This window comes from Tasmannia lanceolata, unplaced genomic scaffold (assembly GCF_043159265.1).
Source record: "Tasmannia lanceolata isolate RefF3 unplaced genomic scaffold, GAP_Taslan_0.1 ptg000007l, whole genome shotgun sequence".
NCBI classification, from domain to species: domain Eukaryota; kingdom Viridiplantae; phylum Streptophyta; class Magnoliopsida; order Canellales; family Winteraceae; genus Tasmannia; species Tasmannia lanceolata.
The window spans coordinates 11,244,292-11,266,559 of record NW_027518684.1 but is presented as its reverse complement, the minus strand read 5'-3'; the positions used below and the strand labels follow the sequence as shown (position 1 = coordinate 11,266,559).

At 37.9% G+C, this 22,268-nt stretch overlaps 1 protein-coding gene across 1 annotated transcript; it reads left to right on the top strand.

The window, feature by feature from the left end:
- Window positions 1-140: 140 nt before the first annotated feature.
- Window positions 141-21,852, top strand: LOC143881884 (uncharacterized). The gene is made up of 14 exons (XM_077385213.1): window positions 141-360; window positions 439-486; window positions 1,204-1,264; window positions 1,475-1,507; window positions 5,114-5,238; window positions 9,419-9,553; window positions 16,550-16,626; window positions 16,724-16,962; window positions 18,086-18,142; window positions 18,234-18,402; window positions 20,459-20,516; window positions 20,613-20,698; window positions 20,989-21,045; window positions 21,333-21,852. Exons 1-14 carry the CDS (start codon window positions 222-224, stop codon window positions 21,420-21,422), a joined length of 1,374 nt encoding a protein of 457 aa, XP_077241328.1. The 5' UTR covers window positions 141-221; the 3' UTR covers window positions 21,423-21,852.
- The last annotated feature ends 416 nt before the right edge of the window (window positions 21,853-22,268 follow it).

Here is a 22,268-nt window from a genome sequence, read left to right as displayed (position 1 = left end):
AAAAGAGGAGCGAATTAAAAGATTTCAGAGCAGCCAATTAAAACAGAAAGAACAATCTGATTTCGTTCCATTATCAATTCCAGGTAGTGTAAATATTAACAAGCTTTATAAATTAGGCACTTTTGAAGGAAAATGGGCAAACTCGCGATCATCATCCATGTGGGTTTACTCGACCCAAGTTCCCTTTTTAAACCAATTGGTTCTTGGAAGGGAAGGGAGAAATGGCAACAACAAATCGATGGTTTTGGGTGTGGGTGACGTTAGCCCTATTTTTCAGGTTGGTTCTGATGTGTTTCTCCGAGAATCTCAACTTGGGTTCTCGCCCAGAAATAGCAACGCCTCTCACTAGCCTCCGTCGCCGTAAGCTTATTTCCTCCCTTCTTCTCTTCATCGTCTTATTTCATTTTTCTGATGACTTCTGTTGTGGGGTCTATGCAGTGGCTGAAGGTTATTGGTTAAAGCAATCATCAATGTCACCCTATACAGGTTATTGACTTATTTCTTCTCACATGAGAGTTCACATTTCTCTTCTTTACATGGTCTGTTAAATGGCCATGGCCCCCCCAATGACCAATGCAAGCCAGTGTAAATTAGTCCGGCTCCCCAAAGTGTAAATTCCTGGCTCCGCCCCTGGCATTAGTATAGGACACATATAATTTGAGAAAGGGAGATGGTAACGCCATCTAATTGTTTTGGTACTTTTCACCATCTCTTTTTTTGGAATTCTTCATTGGTTTGTACAACTATGTTCCACTGATACCTTTTATCTAGAATGTTGGTTCGTGTAGCTTACTGAGGTGTACAAACTAATGAAAAATTCTAAACTAAAGAGATGCTGGAAAGTGCCAGAACAATTGGGTTTACAAACCAAGCCCCTTTTGGAAAATACATACCAAGAAAGAGAACAACATTCAGTCTTTAATGTTCTAAATTGCATCTTTCTTTTGCAAAATAGCGCTGTTTATGTCACAATATCTCCTTTTTAAAGAATATCATATGTTGAGCTTCAAAGTCTCGAGCGTCATGGGGGACTTCCATGAATTTTACGTATTTATTGCGGTGTTTGCAAATTAAAACACCTACTATTTGATAGCTTCATGTATACATTGTTTTTTAAAGAACTTATTATATTCTGCATTCTCTTTGCTTAAATCAAACAGGATGATGGGTTTCTAGTTCTAACTACGGTGGTTTCTTCTGCAGGGTCTATGTACCATGGTTCCCCTTTATTATTGTCTATACTTGGGCCTCTAACTGTTCAAAGGTAGAGGATGGGTTTTATTGTGAAACAAATCACTTATAAAGGATAGAAGTTTTTTCCGTTTTACTTTCTTAGCTAGATACACGCACAACTGTATTAAATATTTTCTTTTTTGCTTTAGTTTTTATTGAGACTCTCGCTATAAATTAAAATGAAAGCATAGTAATTTGTTGTATCTCATATAATTTATGTAACATTTTTTTGGTGTTGCAGAATTGAAGGGAAACCTAGTCATCTTATATGCAGGTAATATCCTTTTTTGACTGATGTTATTTGTTGTTTTTTTTCTTTTTCTTTGTCTTCTTTGTATATAATTGGAGTCACTTGTGTTCTGATTGCATCCATGCAAGAACACACGTGTGTGCGTGAGGACATCTTTCTCTCTTTGTACAAAGGCACGGGCACACACATACGCGCACATTCGTTCTTGTAGCATTTATGAAGATATCATATTGGCTACTAGAAGTTCCAACCAACAAGTCATCCCAACCATTATGTTTTTGAGGAGATTTTTGTTGGGGTGGAATTGTTTGGTGAGACACCTAACCCCAACCCGAATTCCAGCCCAACCTTTCCGACCCTCCAACCCACATTTGATTCGGGTTTAAATTCAATAAACACCAACATCAAGCAAACAACCAAAATCCAAAACCCACATAAGAAAAAACAATCAAACTACCTACATCTGAAAAGTGATTCAAAATCAATGATATGCAAAAGGCTCCAATCACAGCATGATTAGAAGTCAAAATTCAAAATCAGCAAAACTAAAATTAAAAGAAACAATCTAAAGTTAAGGTATATCTACCAACCTCTAATGCTAAAATCGTCTTATTCTCTAGTTTGGCTCCGATCTACAAGTTTGAGACTACGTGCTTTTCTAGCCAGGGTTCTAATCATGAAGGTTGAGATCCTTGGTTTCATAACAAAACCCCATGGAAAGGGGCTGAAAGGGCTCTTATCCTATTGTCTTACTTTGTTATTTGATTTTTGCTCACCCAAAAGAAAGGAGAGAAACACAAAAGAAAAGAAAAATCTACGGTGATGATGAGACGTGTTTAAAGTGAGAGAGCGGGAGCTTAGGGAGGTTGAGAGAGAGGGAGCTCACTTTCAAGGAGGGAGGGAGGGGTTGTGTTTGGTTGAATTTCCTTCTTATACCCGAACATCCTAGACTTTCCTACATACTTGCTAACTTTAAAGTGCTTTTAAAATAATCGTGCACAAACTAGAATTATTTAAGAACAAAAATAGAAACTTTTCAAAGAAACTAGTCGAAGTCCTCTCGAAAAATATAGCTTTTTATCTTTAACTTTTCCTAGCTATAAGTCAGTTCTAATTCATCCTTCCTACTTCAACATTAATGTCCTCAATTCAAAATAGAAACTCTAAGCTTTAGATAGTCCCATCTTTTTTCGAACACCAACTTCCTAAAACCCAACAAAGATATTTTGAAAATTCAAGAAAAAATCTCTAAAATTTATAAATATTTATTTCTTCAAATGTTATTCTTGCTTATAGAAACTCTAGAAGCTTTAGTTAGCCCCATCTTTTTTCGAACATGAACTTCCTATAACCCAACAAAAATATTTTGAAAATTCATTAAAAATCTCTAAAATTTATAAATATTTCTTGCTACAAATGTTAGTGCTGCTTCTCAGATTTGTGGTTTGAAGAACCTACGGATTTGTGTTGCACTAATTCCTCACAATTAGAGAAAATTCGACTTCAATATATTGAAAACCCTACGAAATTGACTTCAAGATTCCAACAAAGATATCACAGAAACTCCTTCCATGGTTTGAGGTATAACAGAGGTCCATAATTTTCTACGCAAATCCTTCATACATGTACTTTATAAATTCTTATTCAAATGTTCCTCAAAGAGCGTATGATTTTTTTATGGAAGTGACAGGATTTTTATGATCAGATCAAAAACTTTGATTTGTGAAGCCCAAAATTACTAAAGTTGAGTGTAAACCCAAATTTTAACAACGAGACTCCGTCATCAGTATACTCTCCATCTCTTTCAGCACTTCATCATAAACTTGCTATTGTAATTTTCCTATCAAAATTTTCTTGTAGACCCTCTTGTTCATCATAATATTCATACAAATCAAATTCTTTGTAAAACTTTGAATCATTCGTCTCTTCCTTCAACACTCATCGTAGTTAGCCATTAATGCCTTCTATTAATTCTTCATGACTGTTTGATTTCCTGCCTCCTTGAGATCCTTGTCTTGATCTCTTTCGTCCCATTTTGGGAGGGCAGCTTCTTCTCTTTTTATTTTTCTTATCTTTGTTCTCTCCCATTCATCTGTATCGACCATTTTGGTCCTTCTTTCTTTCAGTTCAATGAATCTTTCTGCCATTCAAAAAAAAAAAAAAAATTCTTCATGACTATCTTTGGTAACAAGTTGGGTGAAGTTGAACTCTTCTTTTTTATTGAAGGCTTCTTCTTTTATTTTGGCACGTTAAGTTTGGTTCCCCAAATCTCTATAATGCTGATTTCTTCTAATTCAGACCTTGTTCGAGGCTTGAGTTCCACCTTGATTACCTTCCAGTAAGTTAGTGGAATTTTCTAGGTATCCATCTATTTGTTTAACTTCAAGGTGAAACCGAGGGGGTTCTTGTGGATTTTACCCTACCAGACAGAGACTAGAGGATTTTTTACCTCTGTTGGTGCGGTACCAACTTGTTCTGGAGTGAATAGTTGAAACTCTTGTGTTACCCTACCCATCTACCTCCTTAAGGGCATATATGTTTCTTGTTAAGGCATGCACCACGACAAGCTCTCAGTTGATATTTTCCCTTCTCCACCGTAATCCACATGACCTCAATGTTTCCTAGATATGGAAACAAGAAGTCTTATCATCAAACTTGCTATTTCAAAGAGAAAACAACAGTAAAAATAAAAATAGCTGGCGTAAAGTCAAAATCTCGCAAATAATAAAAAAATCCACAAAAAGAGTGGTTTGCATCATATTAGTAGATACTTTTAACCTCAAAACACCTTCCTTCCTAGACATGAGCACTCTAGGCCTACACACTTTCTAACTTTAAAACAATTCTAAAATAGTCTTAAACAAGCTATAAGATTCTTTGAGAATAAAAAATAGGCATTTTTAAAGAAAATTAACCCAAATATCCTCTAAAAATGTGACTTTCTATTCTAAACTGTTTCCAACTATATACTAGTTGAGTAATTGTAATTCAACCTTCCTACTTCAATTTAAATGTCCTCAATTTAAAGTAGAATCTCTAGAAGCTTTAAATAGTTTCATCTTTTTCCGGAACAGTGATTTCCTAAAGCCTGACAAAATTATTTTGAAAATTAAATTAAAGTCACGTCTTCATCAAAGATCATCCTTCATCCTCGAATTTCTGATTTGAAGGACGTGCAGACATACGTTGTATCATATAATACATATACAATGTTGATTAGGTTTTCAGGTTCCATCAAGATCATCCCTAACCTGACCTGAGGTTGTCCCAACCAAACCCAACCCAAACTAAAACCTGGTTGGGTCAGTAAGGATTGGAATGGACCCAACCAAAGTTGCACTCCTAGATTTTTTTTTCCATTGTGATTTTCCTTTATTTCTATTTCTTTATGCCTTGTACTTTGGAACTCATTTCATATCGGACCATTCATTGAGGGATAGGTCTTTATTCATTTCTTATTTTCTATTTGAGATTCTGAAGAAAGGTAAACTTTTTAATCTCAACGTTGTTAGTGGGCTGGAAATCCATGCTCCTGTTCCTTGTCCAGATTAATTTAGTATTTTTTTACTGATGATCATTTATGAACATTCCTGTAGCTACAATTTTAATATCAACATCTTTTGTATACAGTTCAATATTTGTGATTGCAGATTTTATTACTGCAATGCTTATTCGTGCAACTGGTCAAAAACTTCAATTGGCATACAGTCAAAGTTTGAAATCACTAAACCTTGTGAGACTGGTAGAAACTCCAAGTAAGTTTCAAAATATATTGAGGGTGTTTTCTTTTTTCTCTTCTTTATTAGAGATATTTCACCGATCGAAGAAAAAAAATAAAAAATATATATATATATATATATATATATATATATATATATAGTGAGTAAGATCTTTCCACTGGATGCCGTATGTCATGGCAACTGAGAACTGCCTGCATTTGAGTTCGTTTTTTCTTTAGGACATGCTGAAAGTAACCACCTTGAGGATTTCTTCCAGGATCTTCTTCAGTTATATTTGTTTGTATGTCAATGTCTATTTATGCATTGACACTTTAAAAATTTTGAGATGTTTGCTCCCCTTTTTGTTGAGTGGACCTGTCTATGTCCGTTGTTTGCTGTCTTTGTGGGAGTTGGAATTCATAATGGTCATGGGGTTACATTTTCTTGAATTAAAAATTCCTCTATTCTATATTGAGAATCTTCTTGTGATTCATTCATTCATTGCTCCTCAGTGGTAACGCTGGGGGTCTCTCTGTGGGTTTTATTTGCATAAGATTGATCTTGAGCTGTGGTGGGTGTCACCTTACGTTTGTTGGATATAGCATTTGCAGAGGTGAAATGATAATTTGGATGGTCACCATACAAGGGACTTAGTTGCTAGTGTGTTGATTACATAATCAAGTGCTTCTTTATGACTATTTGTGCCATTTCCTACTCACATATTAACTAATCACATTTTTTGCATGGTTATCTCTGGCCTTTGGGCTTGACATGTGTTTTGATCATCATACCTTGATATATGGGGAAAATTGCCTTTCACCTTCTCTTACTATGAGTCTGTTGATTTGTTGGTGGAACTGCCATCCATATAAATTTTAATACTGGCTTGGTGAAGCTGCAAACAAGGTGAAAATTTTAGAGATCTAGTTATCATGGCCAAGGTTTCAAGTTTTGGTTTCGGTATGCGTTTCGATCATGACGGAAATGGAAACATGTCAGTTTCGGATGGTTATTTCGGTGGAAATCTTGTAAAATCATGGAAACGTATGGAAACATATGCAAATGGACTTGTAAGATGAAACTTAGGGAAGTACTAGAATAAAACAAATACACACTGAAAAACCATGTCTGATAATGGTTTAATCATTGTTTTGAAAATCTTACGATTTACGATTCGATTAACGATTCTTAGGCAAAACGATTTGAATCCCATGATTGAATCTTAATTTGTACGAATCTTACGATTTTTTATTGAATCTTACGATTCGATTGTAAATCGTACGATTCATACGATTCATGCGATTTATCCAAATTAAGTTTTGTATAAAAGAAAATATGACTTCTTTCAAAAAACCTCATTTACTTTCTACATTACAAGAAGCCTTCGAAATCCCTCTCATCAGAAGGAAGAAGACAGAGGTGTAGGAGTTCGAACGAATCGAACCAGTCAAGCACAAAGCATTTGCTTGAGGGCATTACTCACATCGAGGTGGGAGACTACCATAATGAGGACAATATTGACTTCCGTCTTTTATGATTGATATTTGTCCTTTGATGTTTGAGACTTTGAGAATTGATATGATCTTGTGTCTTTTTTTAAAGATTATTATCCAAGATGCATGGGTTTGGATGAGAATTAGATGATCAGTATGTGTCAAGTTTGTCAGCAAACAATTCATATTACGATATTGAATGCTAATCATGGTAGTTTGTATTTGAATTAATGAATTTGGATGAAAAATGAATAATTGGCTATTTTTATTCTTTAATTTGTTTATAATTTTTTATTATATATATTTTTATATTTCTGAATGAATCTTACGATTTACGATACGATTTACAATCCGATACGATTCGGCCCCTATTACGATTTACGATTCGATTCCGATTTTCAAAACATTGGGTTTAATAACAACAATGAAAACTTAGTGACGTGTCGTCACGCATGTATGATAATTCAGTACATACTAGATTTCACATGTAATTTATATAAATTTTTACACATAATACATTCACCAGTTTACACATTCAATTCATATAGATATAATCATATAATTATGTAAAATATATTGCTATAGTATACCACTAACTCGCTTACAATTTTGGTTTCGGTGTGCATTTCGGTTTCTGTATGTTTTTCAGTTGGGATGGAAATGATAGCATTTCGGTCGTTTCACGGTGGAAATTTAAAACCATAATCAGCATTAGAGCGATAAACTGTATATTTTAATTGTGTCATTTTTCTTCCCTAATACTGAATCAAATAATCAGTAGAGGACATCCCAACCTTCAATTGGAGGTTTGGAATTTTGGATTGTTGTAGGACATGCATTGAACACATGACTGGTGCCATCAGCTAAATCAATGCTTACAACAATCACAAAGTTTACCAAGATTTAAGGTGCATTTTTTTAAAAATCTTTGGTATGAGTTTGAGGTTATTTTTCAGTTAATCATTTGGATGTTTCAATTTGGAGGAGTGTTTTTTGGATTTTAGATCCCTGGGGATTAATGATACCTGAACATATGAACATTTTTGAAGTTATTCAAGCATTTTCATTCAATATTGAGGGAATAATGATGTTTTCTGAGGACTATGCCTACCGTGAAAGCCTTATTTTTGGGCTTTTTGAAAGATTTTTAACACAAAAAATGATTCGTCTGTTTGATAGTGTGGCTTATTACCCTAATTGAAGGCAGTCGCAATTTTGCACGAGTCTGATCCAAACGACGTAAGAGTTAGGTAAAAGTTAAAACAAACCCTTACAGACGATGGTAAGTGATATATTCGCCCTTTTTTTACTAGGGACTGCACCCTCTAGTGTATTTATGACTACTCTTTTACACTAGAGGGGGCTGTCCCAAGTAAAAAAGGGGGCAAATATATCATTTGCCTTTTACACACAAGACCTTTGTTATTGATATTAGGGAAGAGAGAACCCTGATTGTTAACCGGATTGATAACGTGGGCCACACCCACTCGATGTAATGGCAATGACTTCGTCCCATGGTTATAGCCTGTCAGTCTGTACTAGCAGAAACCTGAATCCGGGGACATAATGTGATGATCGAAGAGTGTCTTCTGGGCCATTTTAAGTAGGTGGATTGGAAATCCAATAATCTTGTTGCTTTCTGCTTTGTCTTAGCCACCGAACTCCATGGATCATGGCCTTTTGTTTCGATAACCCATTGGGTGGTGCCCTCTAGAAATCTGGGGCAGTGTCCATGAACTTATTAAGAGCAACATATTACTGCACAGATCAACTAGTTCTATTACCTTCCGTCGCGAGGGTTGATAAATCCATGAGGATTACTCCTCTTTGCTGGGATTGTGGAAGAAGTTGCATTCTACCGGCCCACTCTGTCATACCGTGCTCAAGATTGTGAGGCACAAGAGGTGGGGATGAGAATATGAGTTAATTTTTGTCAATTGTAATCATACACCTCTAAGATTGTGATGACCCTACAATTACCATTCCTAGGAGATGTGCCTTGGCCTTTATATTCTAAGGGTCAAGGAGGGAGAGACTTTGAAATGGTTGTGGTTCACGAGGGAAAGGTCATAAAAGAAGCTACTGAAAGAAGTGTACTTATTGTCAGGAACAGAATCACACGAGGAAACTTCTGGGATTCACATGGGAGACAGTGATACCATCCTGATCAGGAAGTCACCTCTAGCAATAAATCGAATGGAGTCCAATTCTGTTGATACTATTCAGGTTTTCAAGGATGAGTTCAATGCATCAGTACACCTTTGAACCATCTTGGGCCTCCTCCCCCAAAGCCTTTCTAGTGAGAATCACCATGACCGCTACTCAGAATTAGAGAAACTACTCTATTATAACATTCAACAACTAACCAGCCATTAGAGAAACTACTCTATGATAACATTGAACAACTAACCAGCCATTAGAGAAACTATTCTATGATGACATTGAACAACTAACCAGCCGTTAGAACTTGGAGTGCCTTTTGCATGATTGTACCTTACATAGTCTTTTGCTCTTGAAGTATTTCTTGTTACATGAAATAAGCTTACTTTGATGGGTAACTGAGTTGATGTTCACTTAATGTGCTAGCATTACTTTGCTTTCTTATTATTTGGTTTGCATTTTCAGCATGGACTTCTTTTTTTATTTGAATGGTAGTGGATTATTTTCAGCATGGAATTCTTCGCTTTGGTAACATATGTTTGTTGCGGTCATGTCATTTTCAGGGATTGTATCTGCTGGAGACGTTGCTGCCCTTCTCTACTTATGGAATCCTTTGACAATAGTCACTTGTGTTGGTTTTTCCACCTCACCCATTGAAAATTTGATGGTTGTTTTGTCCCTCTATGGAGCATGTTCACGTAAGAAACTGGCGAACTTTGCTATATAGGTCTTATTTTATGTTGGTTGCGCTACATGTCTTCTGCTTGTTGTTGGTTTTTGCGTCTGTGATAGACTGCCGTAGAATGTTTTGCTGCTAGCTTTATTTTTAGTGCTGTTTTTAGTTTTTACCTATGATTTAGCGGACACTTTGAATTTATTGCTGACACATGTGCCGTGTCGTGTCCGACACGACACTCATGTCCACACATGTCAACACTCCTTTCGACACTTGTAAATGTACTGCTAGAAGTATCAGACTTAGTGAAGGCGTGTCGGCACATTTTTGTACTGTGTCAAGTTTGACATTTTATATCGTTATTGAATATTATGTTATCTCTTTTATCATTAACTCTTCTTATATTTGAACCAAGACCAGACTAGCTTGAGACATCATTGGCCGGTATGTTGAGACCTTGAGCAGAAGAAGAAGGTCGGCTAGTTAAGATGCATGAGCAATATGCTTTTAATGCACGGACACGTGGCACCACTGGAAAGGACTTCCAGAACCGAGGGGAAGGAGGCAAAAAAATAAGGCGTCTATTGCCTCGAAGGGTACAAAGGAATTAATTAGCTTCAAAAAGCAGTCTTGGAATTTGAACAAGAGAGATCCGGAGAGGCGATATCCTGATAGGAATCGTGTTGACCTCAATAAGAATGCGAAAAGTTTCCGTATGGGAAAAAGAAACCCCATGCACGGCTGTCATCATTATGGGAGTCATTATCACAGGTCTTCAACCCTAGAGGCTACTAAAGATGGTTTCTCCCATTATAAGAGGAAATCGGTAGGGCGCTCTATAAACAGAAGAGAGAAGAAAAAGAAAGACATCCTAGTCAGAATCCTAACGATGCCGGAGAAATTTGAGCAGAGTGGAGACTTTTCTTCCTCAAGTGATGATGGCAAAATCGATTATAAGGGGAAGGGTAAAGCCGCCAGAGTTGATGGTTTGGGGGTGGAGAAAAAAAAGACTTTAAAGAAGAGTGGATATGAAAAGAAAAGGGCAAATCTCGGGTCGACAACTAAAAGTGAGATTTCCATGGAATACCTAGAACTTCAGTGGAAAAAGTTTGAAGAGGAGGGAAAAGGCAAAGAGGAAGAGTTATTTCAACTAACGTGAAAGAAATTGATTGAGGAGGTATGTGCACCCGTCTATAAATTATTGTTCTTTCATAAGCATTTGGAAAAGGAGCGTAAGGCGCTTAAGAAGGCGAGTGGGATATGGGGATGGAAAGCCCGTTCTCAGAGGAGGAGGTGGAGAAGGGGGTTTTCTCGATATGCCGTGATAAAGCTCCGGGGCCAGATGGATTCTGTCTCGCTTTCTTTCAGTCCTGCTGGGAGTATGTGAAGGGCGACATAATGGCTTTTTTTCGAGCTTTCCACGCAGGCATGGTGCTGGATCGCGGCACAGGTGCAACGTTTATTGCTCTAATCCCAAAAACCAAAGGAGCAGTGAGAGTGTCGGAGTTTCGTCCTATTAGCTTGGTTGGATGTCTGTATAAGCTCTTGTCGAAAGTTCTGTCGGAGCGGTTAAAGAGGGTTCTTCCATCTCTCATTTCAGAGAATCAATGTGCTTTTGTAGCCCAGAGACAAATATTAGATTGTGCACTAGTGGCCAACGAAATGGTGGATTGGATGGCACGATCGGGTGAGCAAGGAGTAATTTGTAAGTTGGATATGGAAAAAGCATATGACAGGGTCGATTGGCAGTGTTTAGACTATCTTCTACAAAGAATGGGCTTCGGTGAGAAGTGGAGAGGGTGGATCCGAAGTTGTTTATCTTCAGCATATTTTTCCGTCCTCATTAATGGCTCTGCTAAAGGATTCTTCAAATCGTCCCGAGGCTTGCGTCAAGGGGATCCTTTATCTCCCTTTCTCTTCGTTATTGTTGCGGAAGCCCTTAGCGTGTTATTAAAGAAAGGGCAAGTGGAGGGGCTGATTTCCGGGGTTAAATGTGGTGTCAATGGGGTCGAAGTTTCGCATTTGCAGTTTGCGGATGATACTCTCCTTTTTAGCTCTTCCTTGCCCTTAAAGATTCTTAATCTTAAGGCAATTCTTAGGTGCTTTGAATTAGTGACTGGGCTCCGATCGAATTTCTCTAAATCCAGACTTTATGCGGTGCATCTAAGCGAGGAAGGGGCCTCTCGACTCGCCAGTATTATGGGGTGCTCGTTGGATAGTAAGCCGGCATCTTATCTGGGCTTGCCTTTAGGTATAGGGAGACCTCCTAAAGAGGCATGGGATCCTATTGTGGAACGTATCGAACGTCGTCTTGATACTTGGAAAAGGAAATTGGTATCTAAAGGAGGGAGATTAACATTGATCAAGGCCGTTTTGGCCAACATTCCCCTCTATCAGTTATCCTTATGTAAATGCCCTGTGTCTGTGATCAAGCGTATAGAACAAATTCAGCGCAGATTTTTGTGGGGGGGATCCGATAAGAAGCGGGTTCTGGCCTTAGTGAGCTGGGAAGAGGTGTGTAAGTCAACCAAAGGCGGAGGCCTCGGAATTAGAAGGATAAAACAGGTAAATCAAGCACTGATGGGAAAATGGTTGTGGCGGTTTGGCGAAGAAAAAAACAGATTGTGGGTCAACGTCATCTCAGGGAAATATGGGGCTGATTCAGGGGAGTGGGTTTCTCTCAACAGATTCAACAAACCTGGAGTGACATTATGGCGTGATATCAGATGCATTATCCCTCAATTTGATCTCGGAATTAGATTTCGAGTGTATTCCGGTGACAGAATTTCTTTTTGGCTCTCAAAATGGTGCTCGAGCTCCCCATTAAAAGATTTATTCCCGGACCTTTTCTTAGTCGCGGCGGATAAGTCAGCTTTAGTGAAAGTGTGCTATGAGCGCTCTGTGAGTAAAGTTACCTGGATCCCCCTCTTTCGTCGGAACTTCTTTGATCGCGAGATGCCATCGGTGATAAGCTTATTTCAGTTGCTGGAGCAGAATTATATTAGTTCATCAGGGGATGACAGAAGATTGTGGAGATTTACCTCGTCAGGAGGGTTCTCGGTCAACTCTTTCTATCACAGTTTGGTGCCGTCTGAGGTTAATGCTCTGGAAGCAAAGGTGTGGCACATCAAGGCTCCACCACGAGTATGTCTATTTGCCTGATCTGCGTTAAAAAATCGGATCCAAACGGTGGATTTTCTGCGGAAGCGACATATGTTAATAATTGACCATTGCGCTCTGTGTATTGCGTCTGGGGAATCGGTAGACCACATTTTCATTCACTGTCGAGTAGCTCGGGAAGTATGGGGGAAAATTTTGGACAGATTTGGACTACATTGGGTCTTTCCATCCTCTCTGCAAGACTTATTTGAAGGCTGGTATTGTTCACCTTGGGGTAAAAAAGGCAAGCGCCTGTGGTGGCTCTCTCTGTTGGCTTTTCTATGGGTCATCTGGGTCGAACGGAACTCTCGCCTGTTTGAGGGAAAGGCTAAATCTGCCCACTTCTTATTTATTAAGGTCATTGCCCTCTCTATATCTTGGGCGCGAGCCATCCCTTTATTTCGATTCATTTCGGCGTTTGATCTGTGGGAAGGATGGAGAGTTGTTTGCAACAGTCACGAAAATGTGACGGTCCCGCAACAGATATGGTGCTCTCCTCCTGCAGGTAACCTCAAATTAAACTTTGATGGTTCAAGTTTAGGCAACCCTGGGTTGGCAGGAATCGGAGGAGTCTTGAGAGATTGTCATGGTGCGGTACTCAAGGCTTTTTCGGGTCCAATTGGCATAGCAGACTCGAATGAAGCGGAGGTAAAAGCAGTGCATCGAGGCATCCTGATCCTGAGTGAGGTTAGGGGCCACTCAGTAAGGTGTATTGTGGAGGGCGACTCTTTGAACGTCATAAGATGGCTGAGGGGCCCAAGGGGCCCTCCGTGGCGATTTCTTCACTTATTTGACGAGATGAAAGACGTATTACAAGGCATGCAGGTCTCTTTTCAGCATGTGAGGAGAAGTGCCAATGCTGTAGCTGATAAGTTGGCAAAGGAGGGCGTATCGAAGCAGGATTTAGATCTTTTCGACTTTCTTCCTCCTTAATCCTATTTGTATTTCCCGGGTCAGGTTCTGTCCCTAGGGAGTTTTATTTTCCTCGTGTATGTTTTTGGGGGACCCCCTCAGTCTTCTATTAATATATCTTCGCCAATATTCAAAAAAAGAAGGCGAGTGGGATGGAGAGGACCATCAGAAGGAGGAGGGACCTGCTATCCCGGACATGAATCTATTATATCGAGAGACTCAATGGACATGGATCTTAGTGGAAAAGCCAAGGATTGTCTTCAAAGGGCGGAGCAACACCCCGAAAAGGAAGAGAAGGGAGCCTTAGGAGATGTAGAGAAAACCATACAGGAGGAAGTAGAGCAAATCCAGTCGGAATCGCATGAGGGGAAGACTACCTTGGAGGAAGATGAGCAAGTATATTCTGAAGAATTTGAGGAGATGGCCAAGATGGGAGATGTACTGGGTATAGACGATAAGGAAGATGTGGAGGAGACAAAAAGAATGTTTTTTAATATCGAAAAATGTGGACGAGAAGAAAGGTAAGACCCCTGGTCGTGGGAGTCGAGAGCTCAAAGCTCTCAGGAAATGAAGGGGGGATCCTTTTGTAAATATGCCGGTTTGACGCTTTTTGCTGGTAGGAAGTTCTCGGGATTTTGCTTTGTTTAGGGTAGGCTATGGTATTTTCTGGTTGTTGAAAGGGTTTGGAATCCTGTGAGGGGCTGGAAGCCCAAGCTTAAAAAAAATTATGGAAAATTAAGGATGGGTAAGTAGGTCTATCTGAGCTTGCTTGAGGGACACTGCCCTTCGCTGCTCAAGGGAGATTTTCTCCCCAGATAACCATTCCTACCCACGAGTGTTCCAATTTACCAAGGTGGGTGAAAAAACGCTTTAGGTTCTTGATGCATTTCAAGGCATATTAGCTCCTTGGTTTCTTTATTTGAATGGACGATGTGGGGGCTATATGGTGTTTCTACTGTTGAATGTTTTTGGAAGGCATAGTGGAAAGGCATAGGGGAAGAATTGATATGCAAGGAAGTATAGATGTCGATGGAGTTCTGCTAGATGTTGGAGGAAGTTTGTATACAATTTTTTATGTTTTTTCTTTTTGGATCCAGGAGTATGCTTCTTGATGAAAAGAAAATTAATTCTTATTATCTTGTGAACTCTTCTTTTATCTCTTCTTTAACTAATATTTGTTGTTATATCACCTCTCCAAAACCTAAAATCCTAAACAAACTCTTATTCTAATAATATATTCATTGTATCATAAATGTTTTTCTGTCCCTATTTCTGGTTTATCCGTATCCCCGTTTCTAAATTTTTAGGGTTTGTCGTGTCCGTGTCGTCATGTGACAATCGTGTCCGTGTCCACAAATCATAGGTTTTTACGCAAAATAGGAAATGTGTTGTCTTCTTATGGAAATTGACCGAGTAAACTAGTCTTATTATTGTTCTATTAGTGTTGATGTCTTTATGATCTTCAGTGTTTCGTATTCTGTGCTATGGTGCCAGTGTAATATTTTTGGTAGACCTGTGGCTAAGTCAGAGTATTAATCCCAAAATTTAGAATACGCAGCATACTTTAAACTCCCATTGGCCTATTGTCGCATGGCAGGAGCTCTACAAACCTCACATTCATGAGACATGATATTGCTTATGTGGTAAATCAGGTCTGCCATTTCCTACATTACTCAAGGATTAGCATTAGCAAAAAGCACCACACAATTGCGAGATCTAGTGGAGAGGCAGAATACGGGGAAATGGTTTCTGTAGCTGCCGAGCTCACCCGGCCTAGACATCTCCAATAGGAACTTTGTATGGATTTAGTTCTTATACCTTCTATTGTGATAATCAGAGTGCAATCATATCATTCCAAAATCTAGTCTTCCATGCCTTGACGAATCTTATAGAGATTGAAAATCACTTTGTTCTGAAAAAAATGGAGAATGGTGAGATTCTTCCTTTCTTTTGAGTAGAGATAAGATCAGATTGCTAACATCTTCACAAAAGGGTCTTGTCGTAAATCATCACATACGTTTGATGAGCAAGCTGACCATGTTCGAGGGACATAGCTTGAGGGGAAGTGTTAGACTTATATGTTTTCCATTCATTAAAGTTAATTTGGTCGTGTGTTACTCTCTCTCTCTATGTAAGTCATTGTAACACACATTAAAGAGATTATGTTCGCTCTTCTCTGTTCCTGGTGTATTAAATTCAAGGAGTTTTAAGGAATAATTGATCCTTTTACATCTATAGCTTATGGATGGGGAGTACATCTGTAGTATATTGATCCTTTTACAAAGCTTATACCAATAATTGATCCTTTTACATCTATTGCACAAAGCTTATGGGTGCTAAATATGGATGGGGAATATGTGTTATACATCTGGATCTGCTGGATTGACAGGCATTTAACATGAGGCTAATGCTTGTTTGTGGTTTGCCTTTGTGGGTCCATCTAGTATTTTACCTGATGTGTTTTGTCTATTGGACATGGAACTAGAGCGCATGCAAGTTACATATCCAACCTCTCAGCAGACCGTTCTAATTTATGTGCCAATGCCCTCTATACAGTACACTACCCAGAAAGTTTTGGCCATCTGTGATGAATCATGGTGATCAGTTTGTTGAATGATTAATTTATTTGGAAAAGAAGTTAAACACATACAAAAGTTAGCAATCATATAAGTTTATTTGGTTATGTGTGTTTTTTGTTGTGGTTAGGAGAAAGTCTTCTCACCACCAGTCCTTTAGAAGTACTAATATTATGGTCATTAGTACTGCCACGATTCCATGACATTATGCTCTTTTTTTCTTTTTCTTTTTCTTTTTTGAATGGTCATGACATCATGCTCTTCTGAAAAAAATTGGTTTATGTTGGTGAAACTTTATTTGAAGTTTTAGGCCTTTCGGCCGTCGATCTTTGCGTATTACATTAAATCGGTGTACTCGCATTGGATCACAGGTCTAGCGCCCTTGGCAGCTTTTGGATGGGTCATTGCGACACATTTATCTCTTTATCCTGCAATTCTAATCATACCAGTACGCATTCATTTCTTTTTTTTATTGTTTTCATGTACTGGAATGTTTCTCTCCATTCATTTTATACTCTTTTAGGTTCTACTTGATTTGTTTGCAGGTGGTTCTTTTATTAGGGTATGGTTCAGATGCTCCCCCAAAGAAATTGTCCCTTCTGAGAAATTCCAGTACGAGTGGGAGTAATCTGTCAAATCAAAGCCACAATCAATGCAGTGAAGTGATTTTCTCATGGAAACCAATTGTACATTTCATATTGTGGGCGTCTATCTGGTCACTTTATGTGTTGGCTCTGTGTAGCATTTTCCTTAAACCATATGGACTGCGAGAAATGTTCAAAAAGTAAGATTTATCAAGTATTATTTCAAGAATTTATTTCCCAAATATATATATATATATATATATATATATATATATATATATATATATGAGGAAAATGATTGTGAGCTTGAAGCTCATATAGCTTATATGAGCTTGAGGGCCCAAACACATGAGTCCCACATTTTTTGTGGTGATCCAAACCATTCATTTGCAAGGCCCCATCATAGATAGGGTGTGTACCAAAAATCAGCTCCATTGGATCATCTGAACCCCTCCAAAAGCGGAGGGCAAAAATGGGCAGATTTGTGGCAAACGGTGTCTGTCCATTTTGCCCTCCACTTTTGGATGGGTTAGGATGATCCTATGGAGCTGATTTTTTGTACACACCCTATCTATATAAGGGCCTTTCAAATGAATGCTTTGGATCATCCTAACAATGTGGGCCCACATGTGTTTGGTCCTCAAGCTCATATAAGCTATATGAGCTTCAAGCTCACAATCATTTTCCTCTATATATATTGGGTGGTGATATTTCAGCCCCCTTTTACAGCATTTCCACTCCCTTGGACACACCTTTGTCATTACTTTTTTAAAATGATGAAAACACCCTCTATCTTTTCATAAGAGCTTTTCTGGGGATACTGTGGAGATTGTTTCACTCCTATATCGTCCAAAAGGGGGAAAAGATCTATGAGAGTTGTTGGTTTTGGATCTTCCAAATCATTCAAGCATGAGATCTGGACTGATTTCTATTCTGATCATTGGATACAAATATTCATTCTGTGTGTAAACAATATCCACACTGCCTTGTTTCAATAATGGTACTCCTCACTTTATTAAACACTCATTTGATTTGTTAATAGTTTTGGGAATTGTAACAACCTTAAACAGTTTACAAGGTGTTCTACTTCTACTAGATTGAATGATTTGATTCTGGCTAAGGGTAATAGGCAAAGAGCCTTGGCAATTGTCACTATATGTATATGACTAACGTGAATGTTTTCGTATTTCATTTTTCAAATGGATCTTGAATACTGCACTAATTCTTTATGTTGAGTTAGATGGTCTCCTGTAAATAGATTTCATGCAATAAATTACTAATTTCATTCTGTGATTCATACTGTTCTTTGTGCTGGGTCTGCAGAACACATGGATTTATTCTTACTGTGGAGGATTTGTCCCCAAATATAGGGGTTTTATGGTGAGCTGAAAGTAGAACAAGTGGAGTGTTGTTTTTAGTTTTATTCAAACAGTTACACTTTTGTACTTATATGCGTTGTAACTAAATGCAGGTACTTCTTTGCAGAAGTCTTTGACTTCTTCAGAAGTTTCTTCCTAATGGTTTTCCATGTGAATATTATATTCATGGTATTGCCATTAGCTATACGGCTGAACCATCGGCCATGCTTTCTTGCTTTTGTGTACATTGCCATCTCCTCGATGCTAAAATCTTATCCTTCGGTAAGTTCCCTTGTTTATCTTTGCAGAAATATAATCTCTCTCTCTCTCTCTCTCTCTCTCTCTAAAAAAACCAAGTCTAAAAAAAAAAACTTTGCATATATCTAGTTTCACAAGAATCGGTTTATGGACACGTTTTGCTTGAAGCCCTTTTTTCCAGAGACAATTATAGGTTCACTTTAATTATTTTCACCTAGCAATAATCACCAATCCAAGTCTAATGCACTTGTTCTCTCCTGCAAAAGTGAGCCGCAAAATGGCTTTCCGCGAAATTGCATCGCAAATCCCATATTTGATATATGATTTGATATCCTATTTCAAAAAAAAAAAACCCATATTTGATATGACGTTATTTTGCTTATATCTGTGTAGATATGCACTTGTTCTTGTTACTTTAAAAAAAAACCTTTCTAAATCTTTTTTCACATACATAATGTATTTGTTGTTTTTTCAACAAGAAAGATATTTTATTTTATTTTTCATCCTTTTTGTTTTTTGTTGTCGTTTACCCTTTACCAGCTGCCATATATTGTGTTAGATAATGCGTACTTCTTTTGTTGTCTATTTGTCTCTACACTTCTAGTTCAAAATTGAAAGACCAGAAGACAAAATAGGCCTGACAGGCTCACGCAACGCACTATAAACATTATAAATCACATTAAAATTATGAAAAATAGATATTTTTTAAATAAAAATTTTCAAATATCATATAAAACAAAAGTAAAGAGAAATATATGGTAGGAAGTGGAAACTACATGCATCACTGCAATTTTTGGACCATTAGACTGGAAAAAGAATCCGTAGGCTCTATTGGTTGATACACCAATAGATACAGATATTTTATACCTTGAATTCAACTGCTCTGGATGGGTCACTGGTTTGCTCATTGCCAGGTTTAAGGGTGTCAATTTTGGCTCGGGCTCGGAAGCTTGACGAGCCGAGCCGAGCCCGAGCTAGGCCAGGCTCGGCTCGGCTCGGCTCGTTAAGGATTTAATATATTTAAATATATATATATATATATATATATTATATATTAATATATACACTAAAAGGGTTGTCCAGGGAGTGAAAGGGGGAGGCAAAATATGTCACTTCTTTTTTGGAACCCCATTTGTTACTTGGACCACCCCCCGTAGTGTAAAAAGAGTAGTCAAATTACACTAGATAGGGCTGTCCAGGGAAGATGAGGGGTGTGAAACTGTGAGTATATCATTGCCCTTAATATAACCCGAGCTCGGTAAGGCTCGCGAGCCCGAGCCGAGCCGAGCCTGGCCAAGCTCGGCTCGGCTCGTTTACACCCCTAGCTAGGTTTGATTGGTTTGTTTCAACATGAAATGATTAGTTCATTTTTTTTTAATTGGCCAATTAAAACAATAGTTTTTTGGGCCCCTATCTCTAATTTCTGTTAAATATTGTCCAAGGTATTCTGTTTTGGGTATTGGGCACCTCAAAATCTGATGTGTTCACTGATATGCCCAATACAGCTAGAAAAAAATCTCAATGATCAGAAAAAAATATTTCAAATCGGTATAATTGATAACAAGGCTATTCCATCAGTTTTATCAGCATATATTTTATTTTTGTGGGCATGCCCTGAGCCCACGTGTTCCAACCAATGTTAAAGATAATTTGGAATGGGTGCCACATGTCCCACACTTCAATTTAAGTCGAGATGCATCCCCGTGCACATAATATTCTTTCCTTTCATCTCACATTATTTTTAATATATTTTGGATTCCTTCAATTATTCTTTATTTGTCATCCCGAAAGATTCAAAATTTGTTCGAAATTACGAATACCTGTAACTTGCAACATTCAGCATGTTTGTTAGTTATTTTTGGGGCTCAATTTCAGGAGTGGCATCACAAAGTAATCCCATGTATCTTCATTCTTTCATTTCAAACTTGAACTCTGATCTTGAATGTTTCTGCATGCACTTACAGAACAAAATTAGCAGAAAATAAATTGCATTTTATCAAAAAAGAAAAAAGAAACTATACTTCATTGGTTCTGCGTAATCATGAAAGTGAAACAATTTTTCCTTTTCAAAATGGGTTAGGTTGGAGACTCTGCTCTATACCTGGGACTGTTGGGCTTGTTTATTAATGAACTAGCAGGTAATTTTTCAATTGATTGGCTGCTCTTTGTTTCTTGTGGCATTTAATATGTGTTTCCACATCATAGGATGTTTACTTACAATTAATGATGTGTAGACATGCATTTCTCCTTCTTTCTCTTTTGCGGATATGTTGGAGTTTCTCTCCTCAGCCCTGTGATGCACAACCTCTGGATATGGAGGGTATGACTCTCTCTCTCTCTCTCTCTCTCTCTCTCTCTCTCTCTCTCTCTCTCTCTCTCATGTTTATACTGTCCAAAATCAAGATCGAGAGTGGATGTGGGACCTGCTTCATTTCACTACCTCTGAAGTCCAACTTCCCATTACCATCCCATTTTTATTGAACTGTAATGAGATTTGCTCATTTCTTATGATGCTTCACGTCTGTAATTTCTGACAGACGTGCATGCTCACATACCCCTGCAAGTGCGCATGGATTTATGGAAATCTCACTCAAATCCTTAAATTTGTAGGGTACTGGCAATGCAAACTTCTACTTCGCAACTGCCATTGCTTACGCCTGCTTACAGGTATGACTTTTACTGGTTATAATGGTTAGGGTTGTTAATATCTGCCAACTTATTATCTTTCAATAAAAAATATGTCTGCCAACTTATTGACTCTTGACATTTCTATTTCATTAGTTAAATTTGACTTCTTGAACCTAGTCAGGGGAAGCTGGTAGTAAGGGGGGCTAAGTTTTTAAATATGAAATTTTCAAAAACGAGATAGTTGTGACTTGGGGTTTTATTTCAAATTTTTTGTTGCATTAGTTATAATGCCACGCTCCACCTAAAGTTGTGCTTCGGTTATGCAGATTATTTTGGTGGTAGAGAGTGTGAGTGCCATGCTGAACCATGACAGGATGCTAAGGAAGCAAGTTACTCTACAAACTTGTAATGGCTGATGTTGGGGTGCTTTCCACAACTATGGTGTTAGGTTTGGCTTTTCGAATACTGCTTCTGTGGGTATCTTAGATGATACTTCCAAAGTCCTAAAGCTTCATCTTCACATTCCGCTAGATATCGAAAACAAACCTTCATTTATGAAATAGGAGTTGATTCACTTGTATCTTTCACGGCTATTTTCGCAACTTCAATGCATCCAAGGTCTCTCCAAAATGTGTCATGTTTGAAGTGCTTGGCTTGACTCTGGCAAGTCTTACCAGGTCACTGAATGAAATTTTACTAGGCTGTTTTGCTCTTAGTGGCTTATGCTTTTTGTTTGTGATATGTAAAAGATAGTGAACTTTGTGTAGATTCTTTTCAATATGAACTAAGGGAAATTTGTAAGGGAGGAATTTCATCAATATACAGACACCTGGAAATTTTGGACTACTCAAAATGTCCTGATGTTTTTGCATTTTCAGTCTCTAGTTTATAAACTTTTGCCTCGGTTATTCTAGGAGTTCTCAATCTCTAAACTTTAGCAAGATTATGAGTGAATTTACATTATATAGTCCTTTACAAGACAATATCTCGGAGATGCTTATCCATCTTATTCTTCAAGTTTGAACCACTGAATCACTTCAATCAATGTACTCTTGAAACACATCATAAAAGATCATTTTTATTTCATAATGTAACAGATTCAGGTTTTTTCTCATTTTTCCTCTTGGTATAGCAGAGATTGCAACACTATCTTGAAATGGTTATAAGAATGACCATAGTTACAAACTTCTCACAATAATTGAAAATTCCTTGAAAACGCCCCGAATTTTTTGTGCCGCATTTTAAACTTATAAAAACCCCAA